The sequence below is a fragment of the Aulostomus chinensis genome, chromosome 10 (assembly GCF_037954235.1).
Source record: "Aulostomus chinensis isolate RoL2024-O1b breed Wild chromosome 10, RoL_Achi_v1.0, whole genome shotgun sequence".
In the NCBI taxonomy this organism is placed as follows: Eukaryota; Metazoa; Chordata; class Actinopteri; order Syngnathiformes; family Aulostomidae; genus Aulostomus; species Aulostomus chinensis.
Window position 1 is genome coordinate 29019557 of NC_141329.1, and position 22729 is coordinate 29042285.

The following is a 22729-nucleotide window of genomic DNA, read 5'->3' on the forward strand; positions in this document are numbered from 1 at the left end:
ACGGTGGAAGGCCGGCAGTTTGACAAACGGCGAATAGTTTCATGAACCGTCTCTTCTCTTGTCGTGCCCTCGATAGGCAGTGGTGTAAGTTGGTGCTGTGGGGCTTTAAATGAGAGTTAGGAATGTGTGACGGGAAGTTTAGCAAGACAACATGCGAATGGTTGGGTGCGCAGTTCTTGTGCTATATTTGAACAGTAAAATTGAACCCTTTTATCAGGGACATGCTGTGAAAGACACTCAGGGTTGGTGTTATGTTCTTTACAGTTGCACCGTATAAAGGGAGCAAGACGCTCTAATCCTGGCTCAAGTGTTTACACCTGAGTTTGGCTGCCTGTTGAACTGTGGTAGGGTACAAGAAGCCCCTCACGCCCAGGGAGAACAGAGCAGTGGCGAACACGAGGTCACATGATCGGAGAGTCATGGCAACCGGACAAGTCGGACAACCGACAAGAGCATCGAGGAAGGCGAAGACGAGGAGGGACGGCAGGCATTTCGAAATATGGAAAAACGGTCACACTCAACTTTGGGACAAAGAACCAGAAGGTGGAGGCGAGGACGCGCCCGTTGAGTCTGCTGCTGATGTGGAGGACAGCGGAGCCCCAGAACTGAGCCTTAGCTTAGCTAGTCTTGGCAGCTTTGCCTCTCTAGTTCAACCAGCAATGACCAGCCTTCATTTGCAGGTGACTGAGTCCTCGTTCTAGCACCGAGGAAATAACATGGAGATCTGATCCATTCGACCTCAGTCTCCTGGTTCCTGTTGTCTGACCCCTGTGCTTTCATCATGAGCCTGTCACCGGCAGAAAGTCCAAGTTCCAGCTCCGTCTGGGCTCTTCAGTCTGTCGTTAACATCGCTCGCTTTGAAATTGTGAGGATTGAATTTCTCAGGAAACGAAGTACGACGGTGAAGCCCTGCAGAGATGCTTGATGACGAACATCCCGGCGGGTTGCCTCCCTACATCATCCCAAACAATGTCCATAATCCAGCTTATTATACCGACTTGTTCCTCTTCATTTGCTGGAGTTAAATGTAATTTTTAGTGTCATAAATAAATTATATTGTAGGAATTTATTTCTTTTGATTGATCAGAAGGTTGCCAATGAAGGCTGTTGTGAAAGGAGGACTTGGTGATGGAAGTCTGGGCCACTCCAGCTGATCCCAATTGAGTCCTGGTAGCTCCTCCCACTCAATCATTCCTAGCTGATGTGTGAGGGTGGGAGGTCCAATTGGTTCAAGCTTTAATGAACTGTCTGCCCCCCCCCCCAAAAAAAAAACCACGTTTTGCCAGTTATACTTTTGCCGCTCCTTTCAAGAGCCTTCAAACATCCTCAACTCCATTTTTCTCTGGAAAATGAAGGGAATGACAAACTGTGGCGGCTGCAGTGGTTAAACTGATCAACCAGGTCACCTGCAGATTCATCCACACCTGTGTGGGCAGGCAGTGTTTCTAAGGTACAACACAGCGAGCGTCACAGTGGTGGAGGACAATGAGAGAGAGAGACGCTGAACTCTACTAATGATGCAACAAGAAACGGCAGGAGGGAGTGACTGAAGAGCACCGATGAACCAATGACGCTCAGGTGAGGCACACAAAAAAGGTGGGAAACGGACAAAGGCAGGAAGTGAGAAGCCACAAGGAGAGGAAGGAAGAGCTGACAAAATGAAAGAGGAACTGACAGCACCTATCAAACATTGGGGACAAGAAAGCATGGGACACAAACTACAAACCCATGCCAGATGCGTGGGACAGCAGCATTCAAACTGTCAGTCTCTAAAAGACAGCGAGCTGGTGGCTACCTGGCCAGTTCAATCAATGACGTATAGAGCCAAGCTGCGCAGCCTAGGTGTGTGTGTGTGTGTGTGCGTGCGTGCGCGCGCGTGGTTGACTTGCAAATGAAGTGTGAAGGTAAAACCACAGCAGCCCCTCCCTGCCTCAGTCTGACATCAATACGGTGCAGAGGGAAGAGACAGCAGACGTGTTCTCACCATCAGACGACGCCGCACTCAGGTGAGTCCCGCTGTGAAGACTTCCTCTGCTCTGCTGTGACGGTGTGAGATGTGGGGTTCATTTCTCAGACCTGAGCTCTCAGCTGTACGTGTCGGGTCATGAGGTGTGAAGGTGAATCTTAGTGTGATGGCAGCGGTGGCCTTCAGGTTGTCTGAGTGGCTGCTGTGTGGCTCACATCCTCATGCCGGTTTGATAAAAGCAGATGCTCTCGTGGCGTGGTGTCGCCCACATTCACTCAAACCCTGTTGCAGGACATTTTTTAATCCTTTTCTCTCTGATTCACTTTGTTTCCATACAGAAAATTCCAAGCAAACCACATAGGAATGTTGACACATTTCCTTTTGGCTTTTCTACAAAATGCGCTACTTTTTGTTCATCTTTACTCTCCAGACCTACAAATCCCTCCTGGTTACTGGAAGGGTTTCCTTGAAACTTGCTGAGGGATGAAAAGGCTCTCGAGATGCTGCAGAGAATGCGACGGTAGCTGGGCAGGAAGCAGAATCGTGTCAAACTTCAGAGTGAGTCGTCATGGGGACTCAGCGACCGTCGTCTGGATCTGAGCGGCCACCAGAATGAGCTTCATCCCAGAAGTTGCAAAGTTCATGATTTGTTGGGAAATTGTTGAACAAATATGTCAGTTTGAGCTTCAGACTTGTCAAACAGCAGCCTCAGACGTCATGTGTCCGCAGTGATGACATGACATGCGTGAACTACTTGTTGTCCATACTTTGATATATTTCTTCTTTTTCAAGCTTTTACTACTCACCTTCACAAACGGGCGGTCATTAAGATTTGGGGCATCTAATTAATGTGAAAAACCCAGATGTTCCTCGAAAACCTCAAACTCAGCAGAAACGTTCATCTGCTGGTGAGAAGCTGACGCAGGCTCGCCTGCACGCCCGGTGCGGCCGGCTGTATTCAGGCCAGCTGTGATGGTAACCGCCATCAGCTGGAGGGGGCGGGCTGATAACAGCTAACAGGGCTCTGTTTCATTGTGTGGTTGGGTGTTACTTCCCCTTGACATCTCCCCACTTCCCATTTACACTTTTGCTGATGTCTGAACACTGAAAGCTTGCAGGGTGACACATCGTCGCCTCCTGAAAATATTCTCCTAAGTCATGGTTTTTGCAGAAAACACAAAACTGGAGACAAATCATCATAAGGAGTTGTTTTAGGCAAAGAAAAAACGACTTGGGGAATTATTTTCAGAAGGTGACTTGTAATACTGGACTAACCAAAACACGCTTATCACAGCACGCAACGTAGGAGCGGAGAGGGACTTGTGCTCAAATTCCAGGTTTGATGACACCGTCTCCCTTTAGTGACCTACATCATGTCCACCTGAGACTGTAGACCAAGACGGTTCACCTCTTAAAATAAAAGGACAACGGATGTCTGAGCCCGTTTGAGCCGATTCTTCTTCTCCTGAAGCGCGTTGTGCCTCCATGCCGCAGGAGGAGCAACATCTGCCCTCATCCAACATCTGCAGCAAACGGTCCATTTTTTTTTGATGCACTCGAAGAATGGAGCTCTGGTTTCCCTATGAAGAGTCATGGGTTCCAGACTTTCAACTATGGAGATTTATGGATTCTAATAACATCTTTTCTACTTAGCCACAAAAGACTTGGGAACATGAGTGACCTGGCTGGAGGGACTCTGTCTTTCAACTGGTCTCCAGATACCAACCAGACCGTCGACACGCTGGCTCCATGCGAGGGCACGGAGACCTCAGGCCATCAGGTCTTCATTGCAGTCTACAGCCTGGTGTTCCTGGTGATACTCACTCCTGCTGAGTCTTGATACTTTCCCATGAATCCAGTCTGACTGTAAACGTATCGATCCTGTGACCTTCCTTCCTCTCCAGGCGGGCGTGCTTCTGAATGGCCTCACCCTGAAGGTTTACTTCTGTGGTGCTGTGCAGCAGACGTCCAGAAGCGTCACCGTCTACCTGAAGAATCTGGCCGCCGCCGACTTCTTCATCAGTCTTTGTCTTCCCATCCGCATCGCCCACCTTGCCAGCAGCTCCATCCTGGTCCACCAGGTTTACTGCAATTTTGGTGCGGCAGCCTTCTATCTCAACATGTACGCCAGCATCCTCTTCATGGGCTTCATCGCTGCGAACAGGTAGGCCTGAGCTGGGGAACTTGTTGCTGTACTTTCAGAGACTTCTGAGAAAAGGTGACGTGCTTCGTGTCTGTCACGCCGCATAAAAGCCTGCGTGCTTCTAGATGTGTAGCCTAATGCAGCAAACAGGCTGAACCTGCTGGCTTAAGAGAAAAATCAGACCAAAACAAAAAGTTCCTCTTTTTAAAGTGCCAAAGCCAAAGAACCAGCGATTTGTTTCAGGTGCAGGGTCACACAGGTGTGAAGGAGTTGACTTGTCAAAGAAGAAAATGGAAATAAGCTGTCAGAAACAGAAGGAACCCCCAAAAGTGAACATAAAACCAACAGAAAATGTCCAGCAGTTTTTAGTACATCTGCTGCTTTAACATTCAAATAACACCCAGCATTACTTCATGGAACATTCCGCATGGCCTCTGATGTCAAGCACATCCTCAGTACGCTTCCCAATCTGTGTCTGTAGTCTTGGAATCCAGGAGAAACAAAGAATTGCTGGACATTCGTTGACTCTTGTCAGCAGTGCTCTGAGCCGCCTCGGCGCGAGGGTTCCACGCGTGCGTCTGCCAGGTTTGAGCTTCTGTGCACCTGCAGGCACCTCGCAGGCTCTAAGGTTGGAAGTTGGGATTTTCAAAGGGAATTCCCAGCTCCGAGATTTCTGGAGCACTGCATTGTTTCATACTGTTGGTCCACCTCGAAACATATCTTTTATCACAGAAAGTTTCGATCAGTTAGTTGTTTTTTTTTCCTGCTCTGACAAGTTAATGACCTTCTTTTATCAAAAAAAGGAGCCTCCTGGTTCCATCTTCACTAAAATCAAGCGATGCGATACTTCCCAAGACCAGCAGTGAGGGACCTGTGTTTGCATCATCAGTCGGGGTCTGACCTCCATGTTCCATTTCATTCTTGCACAGTGTGGTTTGATTAAAAGCTTCTGGCTTTCTATGTCGAGTCTGTGAGCTCTGCAGCCTGATGGTGGTTTTAGGCTTCCTCTTTTTGTGTCTGACACATTTACATGCTTGTTTGAAGCTTCTTAAGAAACTCAGTGTGTTTGCATCTGGAGACGACGTAGTGCCACAGTGACATTCATAACCCTCGCGCTCTCTCAGGCTGGGCAGCATGGTGCCAGCAGCCTTTTCAGCTGAAAGAAGGATGGACGATTTAAGGATGAAACCAAATATCGTATGATTTTGACCAAACTCCTCTGTCAGTATTGGAGCATTTTTTTACGGATGACAAAATTTTAACTATGAATTTAGTTGCTAATCAAAGTTCAAGCTCAGAAAGTTTCCGTCCTCACCCTCCTTCGCATTGGAGCTAAATCAAACTGCTTGTCTCCTCAAGGTACCAGAAGATCGTCCACCCTTTAGGAACTCACGTCCTGCAGATGGCAGGAGCAGCTCGCATCATCTCCACGCTGACCTGGCTTTTCCTCCTGACCACCACGAGTGCCTACATCATCCTGTCGCTCCTCATGCAGAAGCCGGTGACTGCAGTGCCGGCCACAGCAAGCTGTGACGACCAGCAGCATCCAGAGCTCACCCTGCTCTATAGGATCATCCAGTCATGCTCCGCCGCCATCTTCCTGCTTGTCCTCCTTTCCTTGGTCTTCTTCTACTACTCTACCTCCTGCAGGCTGGCGGAGGCCCAGCAGCGGCAGGCAGCCTCTTCTGGCTACAGGAAGCTGGTCAGGTCTCGCAGGAACATGCTGGTACTGGTCAGCGTCTTCTGTGTTTGCTTTGTGCCGTACCACCTGATCCGCCTCCCCTACACCTTCCTGAAGAAGCAGTGCTCCTGGAGCCTGCTGTTCTTCTACCTGAAGGAGCTGACCGTCTCTGTGTCAGTATTCAACGTCTGCCTGGACCCGCTCATCTACTTCATCTTCTGCAAAGGTTTTCGAGCCCAGCTGAGTGTGAGGAGGGCATCTGGCACCGTGCAGCTCGCCACATATGCAACAGAGTGCAGGAACGCTGGTGAGTTGCTAGGCAACATGAAAACAGACAGGAAGACCTCACTCACCTCATCAAAGCCAACAAACCTGTTGCAGCCTGAAGGGTGATGTCTCCGTATTGAGAGGAGACCAGCCAGTGAGAAATGGACATGCGCCGTGAGATCCCGTCAGATTCTTATTTTGTTGCCTGTTTCCTTTCAAGTCCAAAAGACTCCATTACCCAGAGATCCTGATGAAACAGAAAGCTGAGTGCCTCTGCAAGTTTCATGCTCCCTGTTAAAATGGGTTACACCAGTAACCAGCGTGGTGTGAACTGGCCTCAGACTGGCTGGGAGGCTCAACTCCATCCCAGTCTGACCACAACTTTAACGGGGAGGTACAAGCTGATACAAAAGACTTTTGAGGGGGCAGGCATTTAAAGGGTGAGCACTAAGACCCAGGATCTGAACTTCTTAATCCTTCAGGTAGTCTGATTTGATCAGTTAATGAGCAGGAGGTGATGTTCCAGTTCAGACCCTGACATCGTTCTGTCTGCTCAGCGTGGAGGAGACATGAATCGTGTCAATTTAATTCAAGATTCTGCAGTTTTAGTATTTATATTGTAGCCTCTCTATAGAGGACTACTGAAAGTACAACGTCCAAGACAGACAACTGCTGGGTTTATTTCAAACACTGGGGGGCAGCAAATAACCATCTACTGGCCCCCACCGACGTCCATTCAGTCCAGTTTCAAAGTCATCAATTGTAGAAACAAAGATTTCACACTGCAACCTCTCGTTTTCTCCCTCACACAAGTAGCTCGTAAATATCTGTCAGATCACCCAAAAGTCAGTTAAATCACACGACTCCATGTTCCTCCATCTGTTCCTTTTGAAAAAGGTGACAAACAGAACCGCATCCATCACTCTGTGGAACAGCTGTGCATGTGCACATCTGTGTTTTTGTGGACAGGAGGGCGTGGCCTTGGGCTCGCTAACAGTAATGATGTGCTGCTCAAAGGCATGGAGTCAACCTCTTGACTCTTGATGGATGGATTTAACAGTATTTTTTTTTTTTTTTTTAGAATTTACAGTCTTACCTTTTCAGATGTAAAGTGTCTGCAACATTTGTGATGATACTTAATGTTTTTCTTTCTTTTTGGTTTAATCAAAGGCTTAATTAGGAAGAGGAATTGAAATCTAACAAAAGCTATAATCTCTGTCATTGTAAAATCAGTCGGTTCCACTTGTTTGTGCAAGAGAATGTGACATTAACTTGATCTGCATTGTCCCTATAAATAAATTCCTGAGTTCAGCTCCAGGCAAAAGTCCTGGCTCCCTCTTTGCTGGCTTCAGCGTGCAGCCGCTCGCCATCACCAATCAAATCAGAACCTGTCATCTTGAACGAATCTCAGTCTTTCATCTTGAATGAAACCTCAGTCTTTCATCTTGAACGAATCTGTCTTTCATCTTGAACGAATCTGTCTTTCATCTTGAATGAATCTGTCTTTCATCTTGAACGAATCTCTGTCTTTCATCTTGAACGAATCTCTGTCTTTCATCTTGAACGAATCTCTGTCTTTCATCTTGAACGAAACCTGTCTTTCATCTTGAACGAATCTCAGTCTTTGAATGAATTCCCATTCCTGTGAATAAAATCCCACTCAAATTAAGGTCATAAACCTCAGATTGAAAGACGAAAGCGACTCCAAGTTGAACTGAACAGAGACAACATGGCAGCAGCAAAAACTGAAACAGCCCACCAGCCCGTTACTGTAGAGAAACTGCAGTGGCAGGTCAAGAGTGAAGGAGAAAGAGGAGGTCCACACCAAGCTCTGGCAGGAGGAGGTTCTTTCTCATAAGAAGAATCTGGAGGCTGTGAAGGCCCAGAACAAGACTCTCCAGGAAAAACTGGACATTGCCAATAGGGAGAAGCAAGAACTGTCTTTGAGGTGGAAGTCCTGTGAAAAAGTAAAGTCTGATCTTAACCAGGCTCTGATTTTATCTGAGGGAGATGTGAAAAAACTGAAAACCAGCCAGGCAGAACTTGAGAAGAAGACTGCTGATGTGCACGGAGGCTTCAAGAAATCTCTGGATGAAAAGTCACAGAAGCACCTGGATAAAGTCTCAAGTATGAAAGCAGACTTCCAAACAAAGTTGACACAGCATGACACTGAAAAACAGAAGACAATACAAGAGTTGGAAGCCAAACATCAGCATGAAATTCAGGAAATGAAGAAACATTCCCATGAGCTTGATGAGAAGAACAAGAAGGTTATAAAGAACTTGGAGAAGGCACGAGAAGACCAGGAAAAGGCGTATGGAGAACGTAAGGAACTCTGGGATAAAGAGCATTTTGAAGGCATCGTCGAAATGAAACGACTGGAGATGGACAAAGAGGAAATGTCCAAAAGAATGAAAATGCTTGAGAAAAGAGCAGACCGCCTGGAAAGGGATAAGTCAAAACTCGAGCAGGCCCACAAAGAAACGAGCAAAACGGTTAAGGACAAAAGTCAGGAGATAAAGACTTTGAGGTGTGAAAGGAAAGAGGCCATGGAGCAAAGGACCAAAGAAAAAGATGCCCGAGTGACTTTACAAGAGCAACTAGAAGACAAGGAGGAAAGACTCAGGACACTCAACGAAGACAACAACCAGGAGGTGGCTGCTCACAGAGCCACGAAACAAGAGTTGGGTCTGGCCAAAATAAAAATAATTGACATGAGTGACAAAATCAAATTTCTTGAGCACAAGCTGACAGCGACTAAACCCGATCTGAAGAACTTGGAATACCGAGTCAAAGACCTGGAGACCTACATTCTCAGGTTCCAGGGGGATCTGGAAGGATCGATGGATCTTTTGAATAACCCAGAGGAGCTCCAAGCCCGGATCATTTGCCTGAAACGACGCTACATCAACAGGGAACCTGGGATGGATGAGGACACGGAGCAGGCCTACCAGCATCAGATCACAAGTCTGAAGAACAGGTGTGCTCACTGCAAGAACATCATCAAAGCTCTGTCCAGCCAGCTCAGGAGCACCGAGCTGCAGCTGCAGAACTGCGCTGCAAAGGAAGACAGGAACCAGAGTTTCTTCATCCAAGTCATTAAGGAGAAGGATCTTGAGCTGGTCAGGCTCAGGAAAGAACTCCACCTCACCAAAGCTGCCAGAAAAGCATCGAACGGTGGGTGAAGCACTTGGGCTCAGGACCAAACCTGAGGTCCAGTGGGGACGAATGATGGTGGAGGCTCCACCCATGACCTGCTGCTACACAGCAGATGAGAGCTGACGGCAGTCACACTCCCTCCTGGTGGGCTCTTCCTCCTCCTGGTGGGCTCTTCCTCCTCCTGGTGGACTCTTCCTCCTCCTGGTGGGCTCTTCCTCCTCCTGGTGGACTCTTCCTCCTCCTCTCTCCTAGCATACATTATTATTGACAAAAATAAATGACAGTGAGCCTGGAAGCCATGTTTGTTATTTTTGGTTCTTTGGTGTCGTAGCTTCAGTCTTCTATTCCCTTCAGAAACATCTGGTGTGTGTGTGTGTGTGTGAGCGTTTTTTCGATGTTGCAATAAAACACTTAACTCTAAAATTAGACCCTGAGGACGATGATATCAGCGCTGTTACCAGATACGGCGTTAAACACTCACTTCCTGTGAAATCAGAAGAGAAACAAAGCAAAGTTGTTTTTGTTTAAAACTGGAGGGCGAACATCTGGAAAGAAAACCTCTCAGTCAATGAAGGAGAGATGGATAGATGATGGAGGGATGATGGAGTGATGGATGGATGATGGAGTGATGGATGGATGATGGATGGATGATGGAGGGATGGATGGATGATGGAGGGATGGATGGATGATGGATGGATGATGGAAGGATGGATGGATGATGGAGGGATGGATGATGATGGATGAAGGGATGGATGATGGATGGAGGGATATGGGATGGATGATGGAGGGATGGAGTGGAATGGATGATGGATGGATGGATGGATCGATGATGGAGGGATGGACTGATGATGGAGGGATGGAGGATGGATGGATGATGGATGGATGGATGATGATGATGGAGATGGATGGATGATGGAATGGATGGAGGGATGGAGATATGGAGGATGGATGGGAAGATGATGGATGGCTGGGGAGGGGGATGGGGATGATGATGATGGGGATGGATGATGATGGGGAGGTGAAGGGGGGATGGATGTTGATGGGTGGATGGATGGATGAATGATGGATGGATGGGGGATGGATGATGATGGAGGGATGGATGATGATGGAGGGATGGATGGATGAGGTGGAGGGATGGATGGATGATGGATGGGATGGTGATGGATGATGATGATGGGATGAGGGGGGATGGATGATGATGGAGGGGATGGGATGATGATGGAGGGATGGATGGGGGATGGATGATGGATGGTGATGGTGGGGATGGATGATGATGGGGGGGGATGGATGATGAGTGGATGTTGGATGGATGTGGTGGGATGGATGGATGTGGATGGAGTGGATGGGATGGATGGTTGTTGATGAGTGATGGGGATGGATGATGATGGAGGGGATGGATGATGATGGAGGGATGGATGGTGGGATGGATGATGGATGATGGATGGATGGGTGGATGGATGATGATGGAGGGATGGATGGATTGTGATGAGGGATGGATGGATGATGGAGGGATGGTGGATGTTGAGTGGAGGTGGATGGGGGGATGGATGTGATGATGGTTGGGGGGATGGATGATGTTGGAGGGATGTGATGATGATGGAGGGATGTGATTGGATGGATTGATGGAGGGATGGGGGGGATGGATGATGATGGAGGGATGGATGATGGATGGAGGGATGGATGGGTGGATGGATGGAGGGATGGATGGGATGGTGGATGGGATGGGGATGGATGATGGATGGGATGGATGATGGGTGGGGGGATGGATGATGGTGGATGGATGGATGGGATTGTTGATGATGGAGGGATGGGTGATGATGATGATGTGATGGATGGGTGGTGGTGGATGGTGGGGGTTGGTTGGGTGGATGGATGATGGAGGGATGGATGGGTGGGGGGATGGATGGGTGGATGGATGATGGAGGGATGGATGGATGATGATGGAGGGATGGGGGGATGGATGATGATGGGGGATGGATGGATGATGATGGAGGGATGGATGGATGATGGAGGGATGGAGGGAGGGAGGGAGGGAGGGATGGATGTTTCTTGTCATTCACACAGCATGGAGGATGTCTGTGTAGGTTCTCATTCATCCAGGTCATCAACTGGTTGATCCAGTTGACCAGATTTTACTTCGCTTCGATGGAGCATGGAGGATCTAAGGTGGTACTCCGGCCGCAGTGCTGACTGTCTGACTGAATAAATTATAGATTAAACTAAACATAGAGGTTAAAATAAGAGAAGTTTTAAATGCATTGAGTGGAGGACACCCTGGACCCGTCCCCCAAAAACATGAAAAACTCTGCTGCTCGTCACCATTGGCACGTCTGGATAGCCACCAGAACGGAAAAGTCCTCAAAAAAATTAAATAATTCTTCACCAGTGTACAACAGAAACAAAGTACAACCACCCTGTACTACAACCACCCTGTACTACAATCACAGCATAATACAACCACCCTGTACTACAATCACAGCATAATACAACCACCCTGTACTACAATCACAGCATAATGCAACCACCCTGTACTACAACCCCCTTGTACAACAACCACCCTGTACTACAACCACAGCGTACTACAACCACAGCGTACTACAACCACAGCGTACTACTGTCACGATCCCTGTCTCGTGCTTCCTGCTTTATTTTGTAGTCATGTCCTGTCTTCCTGACCTCCCTCCTGTCATTACCTCATGTGTCTCACCTGGGTGATTGCACCACCTGTGTCTCGTTTCCCCTCTTGTATTTAATCTGTGTGTCTCCTTAGTTCCTTAGTGGGTCATTGTCGCTGTCACTGGTCAAGCCTCCTGCCTCACGCCACGTCTCAAGCCTCCTGCCTCACGCCACGTCTCAAGCCTCCTGCCTCACGCCACGTCTCAAGCCTCCTGCCTCACGCCACGTCTCAAGCCTCCTGCCTCACGCCACGTCTCAAGCCTCCTGCCTCACGCCACGTCTCAAGCCTCCAGTTCCTAATGAACCTTTTTTGCACCATCCCTACTGTCTGCACTTGGGTCTCATCATTCCCACAAACACCCCGCACGTGACAACTACAACCACCCTGTACTACAACCACAGCGTACTACAACCACAGCGTACTACAACCACAGCGTACTACAACCACCCTGTACTACAACCACAGCGTACTACAACATCCTTGGAGGCGAGTCATAATCAAGGTTCCAGAGTTTCATCCCGTCTCAGGGTTCTGAGTCCTGTGAGTGTCAGACCTGCGGTGCGGCGCGGCTGTGGGTGGCGTCTCTGTGGGGGTCACCTGAACTCTGAGCCAGCGTGAGCACTAAAGCAGAGCTGCCATCGTTCACCTGGAGCCGTGCCGGACCGCTCGGTTAGGGGGCCGCCCCTCTAGCAGATGCTGGCTGAGGTGCTGCTTGGTTGTTTGAACTGAAGGTTCGATGTTGTTCAGGCGTTTCTAAAACACCTGCAAGTCTTCTGTCGTTTTCATGGTTTTATGGTGAAAAAACTGCAGTCAGATGATGTCACTGGAGCCGTGTGGACCGCCAGATGGGAGATGGTGGGGAACAAGTTCACTGGCGGTGCTCTTATGAAACAACGGTGGGCACCGAGTCTATTTAGGAAACCAAGTCTGTGATTTTGTTGTATATTTCTTTGTAAATGTTCACCAATTAACTTTTTTGTTGTTTCAGGTAGGAGGTGAAGTCTGTCAATGGCAGCAGACGACAAAGGCACTGGTACTTCAAGTACTGACCAAGTTACTTTTGGACTACAGTTCATGTACCATCAGTCAGTGGCAGAGTTCAGTACCTGAATGACACCTGGATAGGACAGCATTGGCTTGAGGAATGGAGAAAGACAACACAGGTGAGAAACAGGGAGACGCAGAGGGGAGGCACACCTGAACCAGAACCCCTGAACCAAACTCCATTCAGAAAACTGTCATTTCAAAGGTTGTTGGCTTGTTCCACCGACAAATGTTTGATGTGCGATGTCCGACATTACCACGAGGTGGCGCTAGACCCTGCACACTGGTTAAATAGGCCACAAACAAGGACAGCAGACAGTTTTTCAGAAGTTCCAGCGAGTAACCACGTTTGTGTTGGTGAGCCGCAGCGTCTTGATTCGTGAGCGTTCCATGTGACTGCCCTGAATGACCTCAGACGATTTGCCTTTTTCTTTTCTCAGCATTTTCTCACCCTCCATCCTTTTCTCTCTCTCTCTCTCTCTCTCTCTCTCTCTCTCTCTCTCTCTCTCTCTCTCTCTCTCTCTCATTCTGTCCTTTTTAAGTCTGACTGGCCACCAAAACGCCACCAGACGAGCCATTTATAGAGAGAGAGAGAGAGGGTGCTAGGGATGCAGGTCATCTGGTGTCGTGGGAACAACTCTAAAATAAATACCACCCTCCGATCACATCTCTTACACACACACACACACACACTCTGCCTCAGGGTCAGTCACATCCTTTCTCTCTACTCAAACTCTCCACTCCGCTCTTCACATTTCTTATTTCACGTGTTCATTCTTTCATGGCAGGATATGAAGCCATTTATCCTTTAAGCCTCTTGTGAGTTAAATGTTACCGACGTGAAGAATCTCAAGCTCTTGTTGAGGTCATCCATCTTGTTTTTCTTTGCCATGGCGTCAGAGTCAGCTGATTCTGACAAACACCTGACGCTCCCGATCAGAATCGTGGTCCAGGTGTTTTGTTGCTCGGCTCTGCCACGTCCAGAGGGACGGTCATGAATGCCCCTGCCCGCTGCAAGACTTGGGCACGCTTGGAGCTGCGTCAACACACCTGACCAAACTTCTTGGTGTGACCACGACACTGATGGACGTGCAGACGACTGCAGGTGCACCTGCTAGCTAATCAACAGGGACATTTGCCCCCCCGCAGCTGCGGGGCTCTGAAGAGACGACTGGTCTCAAACTGAGGTCCTGGTGAGAGGATCAGCATCATCAGCGTGATGGACGAGGACGTTGGGATTGAACCGGCTGACCAGACGGTGTGAGGTCAGAACAATCCAGACAAAGACAAGCAGCAGGAGAGTGAAGAGGGGGCTAAGATGGGGGCGGGGCTCACTGACTTAAAGGTCATTTTCCATAAAAAGCTTGAGAAATATTAAACGACTGAGATGGAAAATATTCGAGATTTTGTGTGTGTGTGTGTGTGAGAGAGAGAGACCTCCTTCACCGTCTGACTAAACCATCAAGACAACAGACAGAAAGCTGGTGTTGGTCGTCATCGCTCCCAATGATGTGGAGGCTCTCGTCTCCACGTTGAGGCGATGACTGTGTTTGATTGACAGCAGCTGGACGGCTCGGTGTGACAGCTCCACTGATGCCACACCGAGCTGATCCGCCCAACACACTGCAAGAAATGCAGTTGTCCTGCCGTGTGAGGGGATGATGAAGGTCACTGACCACTTCAGAGCTCTCCGGCGCCACCACGATGGCTCAGATTGTTCTCTCATTTCTGTAATGGAGGATCGTGGAAACGTGACACAAAGTATTTGAGCTGTTGACAGAAAAATTAAGACGCAGCCTGCTGCTTTGTGATCATGCACCATTGCGCGCACACACACACACACACACAAGCTGCTGCCACTCTTTCATCACAGCAGATTACAAGCCTCGTGAACCCGTCTACTCAACGCACCGACGGCCCTGTCATTTCTGGAAGTGTGGTAACTATGGTAACCAGGTTGCTGTCTGCTCAGCTCGTGTGATGTCAGTAGAGTCAACTAGAATCAGGAGATGATGCTGATGTCATGGTTGGAGTGGTGTGATGGGTACATGGTTGTGCCAGGACTGCTACCTTCCACTTATGACCTGTGTGAATGCGCATGCGCACGTGTGTGTGTGTGTGTGTGTGTGTGTGTGTGTGCATGATATCTGGAGAAACGGCTCTGCCTCACACTCAGCAGTGACTTCATCTTAATTCCCCCGTCCACCACAGCTTGGGGGGTGGGCCGGGGGGGGGGCTGACTCACACACACACACTTAACATGCCGAAGCTGTAAGAGCACGGCCAGGAAGCAGATGAAGCTGCGCTGACACGTCTGTCAGGAATGTCAGCACCACACACCTTCACGTGCCGCCATCTCCACATGTGGTTATTGATCTCTGACCGGTCTGTCACATGATCAGTTCATCTCTGGTGCTGAGGTGATGTAATCTGCCTGTGATCGAACGTGATTTGAACACGGCGCCCTCGCTGGGTGAGCGTGTCCCCGTGTGTTCCTGGAGCTAACAGCTAATGCGTAGCCACACAGCAGCTGTAAACACAGATGTATCAGACCAAGAAGTCATGTTTTATTAGAAGAGAACTCTGAGCAGCTCCTTCCTCTGATAATGGTCATCTGGACACTGAGAAGGATTTCTTTTGTCTGATAGCAGTTGAGGGTTGCGATCACCTCCTGGTGTTTGCAGCGATCTGCTACAACCACATTTATGTACAGCAGTTTTTCTCGGTCTTCTGAATTTAAAGAAATGTCCTCACGCATTCTGGTTTTAATACGAGCAGCAGCGATGGATGCACAGATGAGCAGCGTGAGGCCTCTGGTCCGTGCGCCAGTCATGCTCGCCGTCCTGATGCTCGTCCTGGGCCGGACCATCTGAGTCTCGGGAAGATCCATCACAGATTTCATTCAATGGAGGTCAGAGTAGACTCTTCTGAGGAGGGCCGCTTGCCCAAAACCTTGAGCTTCGTTCGCTGAAATGAAAACAGGGTTAGGAGAGCGCGGCGTTCCCATGTCTGTCCGATCGTATCTCCTCAAACATCTTATTAGATTTGAGAGGTCGAATCCTCCAAAGGATTTTCAGTGTCACAGTGTTATTACAGTCAGTTCACTTCACGCTGCTCTTTAGCGGAGCAAGATGGCCGCCAGAACCACAAAGTGCTGATGGCCACATTCCTCCCGCTCTCCCAGCTCTCTGTCCTCTCCTCTTTTCTGTCCCTTTTATCTTGTCATTTCCTTTTTATTCTCCTCCTCCTATTTTGGACCTGTCCTTCCTTCTCTTCCTTGTCTCTTCTCTCTTGTCCATCCCTTCATTTGGTAACTACCTCTGCTCCTTCTCCCTGTCACTTTTCCTCAGTCGTTGTTTCTTTTCTCACTAAATTCAATTCTCTCTTCGAGGTTATCAATTCCTAAGTGTTTCTCTTGGCTGAGGCGACGCACGCGGTTTTGAAGCAGCTTGTTCACTCAGCATCCAGAGACATCCAGGTCTCTCTCTCTATCACACACACGCCAGACACACACTCTTGACTGTGTGACATCATCCGTGCGTTCATGTTTCCTGTTGAAGTTTCATCGCCGTGCTCGTGTTGACTCGGTCAGCTGTTAACTGGAAACTGACACATTAAAAGTGCTGTAAACAAACGTGGGCACGATTGTCGCCAGCCGCTTGCACTTGTGTGCACTCAGAATTCCACACTTAGGAACCTGGTGGTTTTAAAGGTACCAACTGAAATGTTCTACCAAGTTCTAATTTACCCGAGGAGGGGCTTCAACAGCTGCAGGTGATGAATTAGCTCATTGGATAAGTTGTTATTTGAGAAAACACAGCTTTTACCCACAGTTGTGTACGTTAGCTTAGCATGTTTCCAGCGGCAGTATTTTGATGTATTAAAACTCCTCTGCAGCGTGCAAGTTACGGAAAAAATAAACTGTAAAATGATACAAAATACATTTTTTATGATGTTAGGCACCCGAAAAGTATCAGGTATCAAATTCTGGTGCTGGATTACATTGTTGTATCTGGATCAAAAGGGTACCAGCAGGGGGCAGTAGACGGTACCCTAGAAGACCTGGGAAAGTGAATGTAAGCGGTGTATCGTGACTGAGGGAAGCAGTGAGCAACGGTGCTGCCTGATGCGCTGGCGTGCAGCTTGTTAAAGCCACCTGCAGCATTTAATATGCCACCTTCTTCCTGCTTTAAACACACACACACACATTCTGTCTCCTGTGTATTTTATCACGCCAACGCAAACATTTGCTCCAGCTGATGACCTCTGTCCTCCAGCTTCCTCCTGGTTTTTTTTCCTTCACACTTGCAAACAAACTCAACTGGACGTACGCTGAGACACACGGTGAAGCGCAAATCCTTGTCTGGAGGTTTGGACGGCTTCTCAGATAGACTGTAATGAGATGGTAACCCAGCCAAGATGGCCGCTGCCATGTCATTAGCAGTGGAAATGTGGTCGTCTATTAGAGATGGAATATCAGTAGGCGCTCTGGTGACGTCATGTGAGACTGTTAGCTGATCCGGCACAGGAAGCAGCCGAGACATGAAACCCAGGGACGAGCAAACTCATCAGAATGGGGGGGTCAGAGAGGACGTCAGGAGTGTTTGGGTGGAGGCAGCATAGCTGGGGGACTGCAGCTCCACCTGCTGAAGCTCACAAAGGGAGATTTTCTGTGCGTTGTTGCCTCATTTGTGCTGTTTTGAAGCCAGCAGACATAAATATCAACATCATTTAGCTTGTGGGCGCTCGACGTAACAGAGTAGGACCTCAAAATAACACCTGTGGAGATCATCCAGTACACTTGTTGTGTCTTTTCACTCAGGTGTGTGTGTGTGTGGTCTCAGGTCCTATAACCACCTAAATTCTTATCATTCTAACATGACAACAGTGGATTGGAAGGCGGAGTCAGGGTGTCCAGTCAGGGTTTAAAGGCATCATGATTGTCTCGCTTTTGTCTGTCGCCGACCTTCTGACCTCAGCTGAAGAGGCACCAGGTTTGAACAGCACACACCAATCAGAGCAGGGCGACTTGTGGAATGTCAGAGTTTGTAATAACACATTCTGAAAAGCTGCCAGCCCATCAGCTCTGTTTGCCTTCAGAGTGTGTGTGTGTGTGTGTGTGTGTTTACTTCAGGTTGTGTTTGTCCAGTTTACATCTCTCACTGTTCCAGACAGACACACAGATGTGATGAGGAATGCCGTTCTTTGTGTGTGTGTGAGTGAAAGGGGGGGGGGGGGTAAGTCAAGTTTTTCCTCTGGTTTCATTGAGTGATGCTGAACTGAAGTTTTTGTCATTTGAGAAACGTTGGTAAAGACAGACACTGGTGCGGCTGACAGGTCTCAGCCCAGGAAACTCTCCTGTGATGGACTGACATCCTGGCACCGGCGCCCCCTGCTGGGGTGAACAGGTCTTTGTCCTGGCACCCCACATCTGTAACTTAGTTGTTTTACACCTGAACTAAAGTTGACTTGAGGAGAGGTTGCCAGAGGCCTCCTCGCTAGCTGGAGCACCGGAGGGGAGACGCTACCTGGAGGAAACGAGGTTGCTTGGAGAGAGAGACAGAGAGAGAGACAGAGAGGGAGAGGGAGAGTGTCTGTTTGTGTGTTTGTGTTTGAGTCATTCAACAGTTGTGTTTCAGGTCAGCTGACACATCGGTCGCTCACAGAGCTGCTGAGATGCCACGAGTCAGGAAATTCTGTCGACAGCCATGAAAGAGTGAAAACCATCTGGGTGTAGGTCCTCATGGAGGACGGGGATTAAAGAGATATTTCACCCAAAAATGTGTATTTTGTCTTTAGTGTTTGCTTAAAAACTCCTTAGTGACTCCAGAATACAGAAAAATGGAAGTTTAACTCTCAAATCAGGTCTCCCTCATCCAGACGGATGACCAGTGAGCCTTCGACTGGAGATCAAAGCTAACCAACAACAACGGTTCTGCTGTGACACGACAAGCAACTGCTAGCAAGTTGAAGAATAGCAAATGGACAAGTTTGTCCTTGGTGGTGCAGGACCATCCTCATCAGGGAGGACAGAAGAAGCCTGAGGCTTAGTAGGGGTGACTTTGAAGACCTGACATGACCACTTCCTGTTGGACTACAAACACACCTCAGCCCTGACATGACCACTTCCTGTTGGACTACAAACACACCTCACCCCTGACCTAACTACTTCCTGTTGGACTACAAACACACCTCACCCCTGACATGACCACTTCCTGTTGGACTACAAACACACCTCACCCCTGACATGACCACTTCCTGTTGGACTACAAACACACCTCACCCCTGACATGACCACTTCCTGTTGGACTACAAACACACCTCACCCCTGACATGACCACCTACTGTTGGACTACAAACACTTCTCATCCCTGACATGATCACTTCCTGTTGGACTACAAACAAACCTCACCCCTGACATGACCACTTCCTGTTGGACTACAAACACTCCTCATCCCTGACATGATCACTTCCTGTTGGACTACAAACACTCCTCATCCCTGACATGATCACTTCCTGTTGGACTACAAACAAACCTCACCCCTGACATGACCACTTCCTGTTGGACTACAAACACTCCTCATCCCTGACATGATCACTTCCTGTTGGACTACAAACACTCCTCATCCCTGACATGACCACTTCCTATTGGACTACAAACACTCCTCACCCCTGACATGACCACTTATTGTTGGACTACAAACACCCCCTACCCCTGACAGGTCAACTTCCTGTCAAAAACTGTGTTTCTATGAATGGGTGACTGTACATGGTTGCTGTTACCTCAGCTGTCCGGGTAGGACAAGAACTCTGGAGGACTTCCTGGCAATCAACACGCCAGATGCACGTTCTCTCACTGACTGTGACATCATGACCATGTGTGATGAAACTGTGCGTATGTTTTTATTTTGCGAGCAGCCACAGACGCACCTGTACAGTAATCCTGCTGCTTCTTCAGCTCGTTCAGATCTTCCTGAGTTTATTTTACAGAATTTTTCCTTTGACCTTTTGACTGAATGTTCTATTCACTGTCTCTCAGTGGAATGGCATATTACATATATGTGTGTGTGTGTGTGTGTGTGTGTATCTATATATATATATATATAGATATATAGATATATATAGACACACACACGTAAATGCATATATATAAACATATACAGTATATACGTGTGTACATATATTTATATACATAAACACTTATATACAAATACGTATACAAGTGTTTCATGTGTATGTATATGTGTCATAGCTGCAAGCAATAAGGACCCTCTGACCTTTGACCTTGCCCTGCTCACTCACATGGATTTGAACTCATTTTTTAGATCTTTTGAGATGAAGAACTGGGAACTTTGACTCGAACTCCTGAACATGGAGGCAGAAACTCAAATGTTTATATTCTTATATAAAGTATCGTTTTTGCCTTTGCTGCTTTTAAAAAGAGTTATAATTCATGAAATTAGAAGCCCCCCTCCCCCCCATGGTCCTCCTTCCCTCCCCTCCTCCCTCCCTCCTGCCTCAGCAGACGGGGCTGACCGACCGCCCGGAGCTCCCCTCCGCACCTCCACATCTCCTCTCCCCACAGTCAGACTTTAACTCGTGTCGCTGCCGCGGAGCAGAACTCCTGATGGACTCGCCTCCCCGCCGGTGTGTCGAAGCTGGCCGAGTCGGTGAATAACGGACGGACCCGCGGGGTGACGGAGCTTCTGGGAATACCGAGCGTGCTGGCGTGAGACAGAGAGAACGACAGACAGAGAGAAAGAAAGTGAGTGAGGAGAAGAGAGAGAGTGGACCGAAAGAAGACGACGGGGAGGAGAGTCGAGGTCAGCGAGGTCTGCAGGGACTCGCCGGCCGCTGGATGGACGTAGATGTCTCCGCTGCTCCGAGGTAACTGATTGTACCGGCACTTTACCGGGACATGTTTTTGTATTGCTGGAGGTGTGAAAGTAACAAGTGAGAGCAAAAGAAAAGAGGTACTATTAAATTTAGAGAACGATTGAGTGGAGGCAGATGGAAGAGAGAGACAAACACAAGAAAAAGTAAAAGAAGAAGAAAGTGGGATGATCGTTTCACAGTAACTGTTGGGTGGCTGTTTGATTCCAAAGCTGACTTTGGTTGCTGAAGATGGAAGTTTTCTGATTATTGAAATTGGTTGAGTGTGTGTGTGTGTGTGTGTGTGTGTGTTTGTGTGTCTGTGTGTGTGTGTGTGTGTGTGTGTGTGTCTCAGGAGGATGAACCCTTTAGATTGGAATGAACTCATGACCTCTCCCTCTGGGGAACCTTCCTCTGTCCAGCTCTTTAAACCTCTAGGTCACATTGCGGCCTGCAGGGGGCATCAGACAGACTTTTGGTGTGAAAGCTCTAAACCGATGAGACCGAGCCCTGATGTTTGACACCTCATCTGCTCGTTGTGTTTTCTTGGAGGTGTCCCTTAAGGGATCATTCAGTGAGAGACGAGCAAAAGTAAAATCAAGTTGAAGCAAGTTTCTGTGCATCCGGCTTTCTGAGGGGTTTGGGTCAGAACAGCTGCAGGAAGTGGATTCATGAGATCGGCCAATCAAGTGGCCTCATTCCTCTCTGCATTGACTTCTAGCCAAAGTGAGATGAAGATATTGACAGGTTGTTGGTTCAAGTCCCACTGGGGTCCACCTGTAACATTGACTGCTAAGACCCTGCCTTCAGACTGGGGGGTATGGTATGACCTCACACGTGATGCAGCAGAGGGGGCGGAGCAACAAGCTTGTTGGGGAGATTTTGGGAGAAAAATGTGGCAAAAGCAAAAAGAAAATACCTTACTTGGGCCATCGTACGGTGCCCGTGTTGCTAGTACGACCATTTTTACTGCTACACATCACCGAAGTAAAGACTTTTTGAGTTTTTGTTTCCCCAAACTCTTAAATTGTCTCCCCCAACTGAAGTGACAAAACTTTCGAGAACGTCCCACGTGTCTACCAGCAGAACTTTTAAACCCACAAGTTAACAACTTCTTCGACCTGGTTTTAATTCCCAACATGACCATCAGCTTTGTGTTTGGTCCGGACACATTACCCGGATATGTCTGCAGGAAAAGCAAACGGAAGGTTGTTGGTTTGAGTCCCTCCAGACCCTAACAGCTAAAATAGTTACTCTTGGACAGGTCAGTCTCTCCGTGGGTGAGACGTCCTGACCGTCAGCCACACGGCAGTTAGATATGCGTAAACGCGTTAATCTGACTGAAGTCGTCCGTCAAAGTCTGACCGACACACTCAGATGATGTCGTTGGGGCTCCGCCATGTTTACGTTTCAATCAGCCCCCAACTGGCCTGACGTTCCACACATGGCCTTAAGGTTCCGCTGTGGTATTTAAACTTGACCAGTGAGGAGCCGTCATGGCCGGTAACTCCACGCTGTCTCAGCTTAAAGACGTCTACATTTACTCTGACAGTCTTGGAGGCACACCGCAGGTTCTCTTATTGACTCAAAAAGTAGAACCATGGTGCGATTCAACCGCAGAACAAAGTGGACAGGAGTAGTTCAGTTAAATGAGCTACTGGAGCTGTAAGTATAGCAACAATAGTAAGACTTACTGTCCCTGGCGGTCCCTGTCAGTGATTATTATTAGCTCCTGAACACAGAGGGACCTCGAGGGGCGTTTGAGATGAAATCTTCACTTTGAGTTGTCTAAACTGTGAGTTGTCTTTGTTTGGATCCAGGATCCATTGTTTAGAGCACAGATGAGTTGCAGCAAAGGTTCGACAGAGGGTGGATGGATGGGTGGAGGTCCGGGAGAAAGTCAGTCAGAATAATAATAAT

At 48.3% G+C, this 22729-nt stretch overlaps 2 protein-coding genes across 6 annotated transcripts in view; both read left to right on the forward strand.

Annotated features, from left to right (window-relative positions):
* The first annotated feature begins 1294 nt into the window (after positions 1–1294).
* LOC147255216 (P2Y purinoceptor 14-like) lies at positions 1295–7619 on the forward strand. Of its 5 annotated transcripts, none has more exons than XM_086216974.1 (5): positions 1592–2006; positions 2397–3501; positions 3620–3779; positions 3871–4130; positions 5469–6196. In XM_086216974.1, the coding sequence occupies exons 2-5, from the start codon at positions 3452–3454 to the stop codon at positions 6181–6183; spliced, it is 1185 nt and encodes a 394-aa protein (XP_086073100.1). In that variant the 5' UTR covers positions 1592–2006; positions 2397–3451; the 3' UTR covers positions 6184–6196. The 5 variants fall into 5 exon arrangements, with proteins under 5 accessions (XP_086073101.1, XP_086073100.1, XP_086073103.1 ...); XM_086216977.1 differs by having other exon boundaries at positions 2397–2524; XM_086216975.1 differs by lacking the exons at positions 1592–2006; positions 2397–3501 and adding an exon at positions 1295–1578.
* A 4383-nt stretch (positions 7620–12002) lies between these two features.
* Positions 12003–22729, forward strand: part of plekhg2 (pleckstrin homology domain containing, family G (with RhoGef domain) member 2) — a 76701-nt gene continuing 65974 nt past the window's right edge. The window contains exons 1-2 of the mRNA XM_086215051.1: positions 12003–12789; positions 12882–13056. The gene's annotated coding sequence lies outside the window, so the exon portion shown is untranslated. The remainder of the gene's footprint in view (positions 12790–12881; positions 13057–22729) is intronic.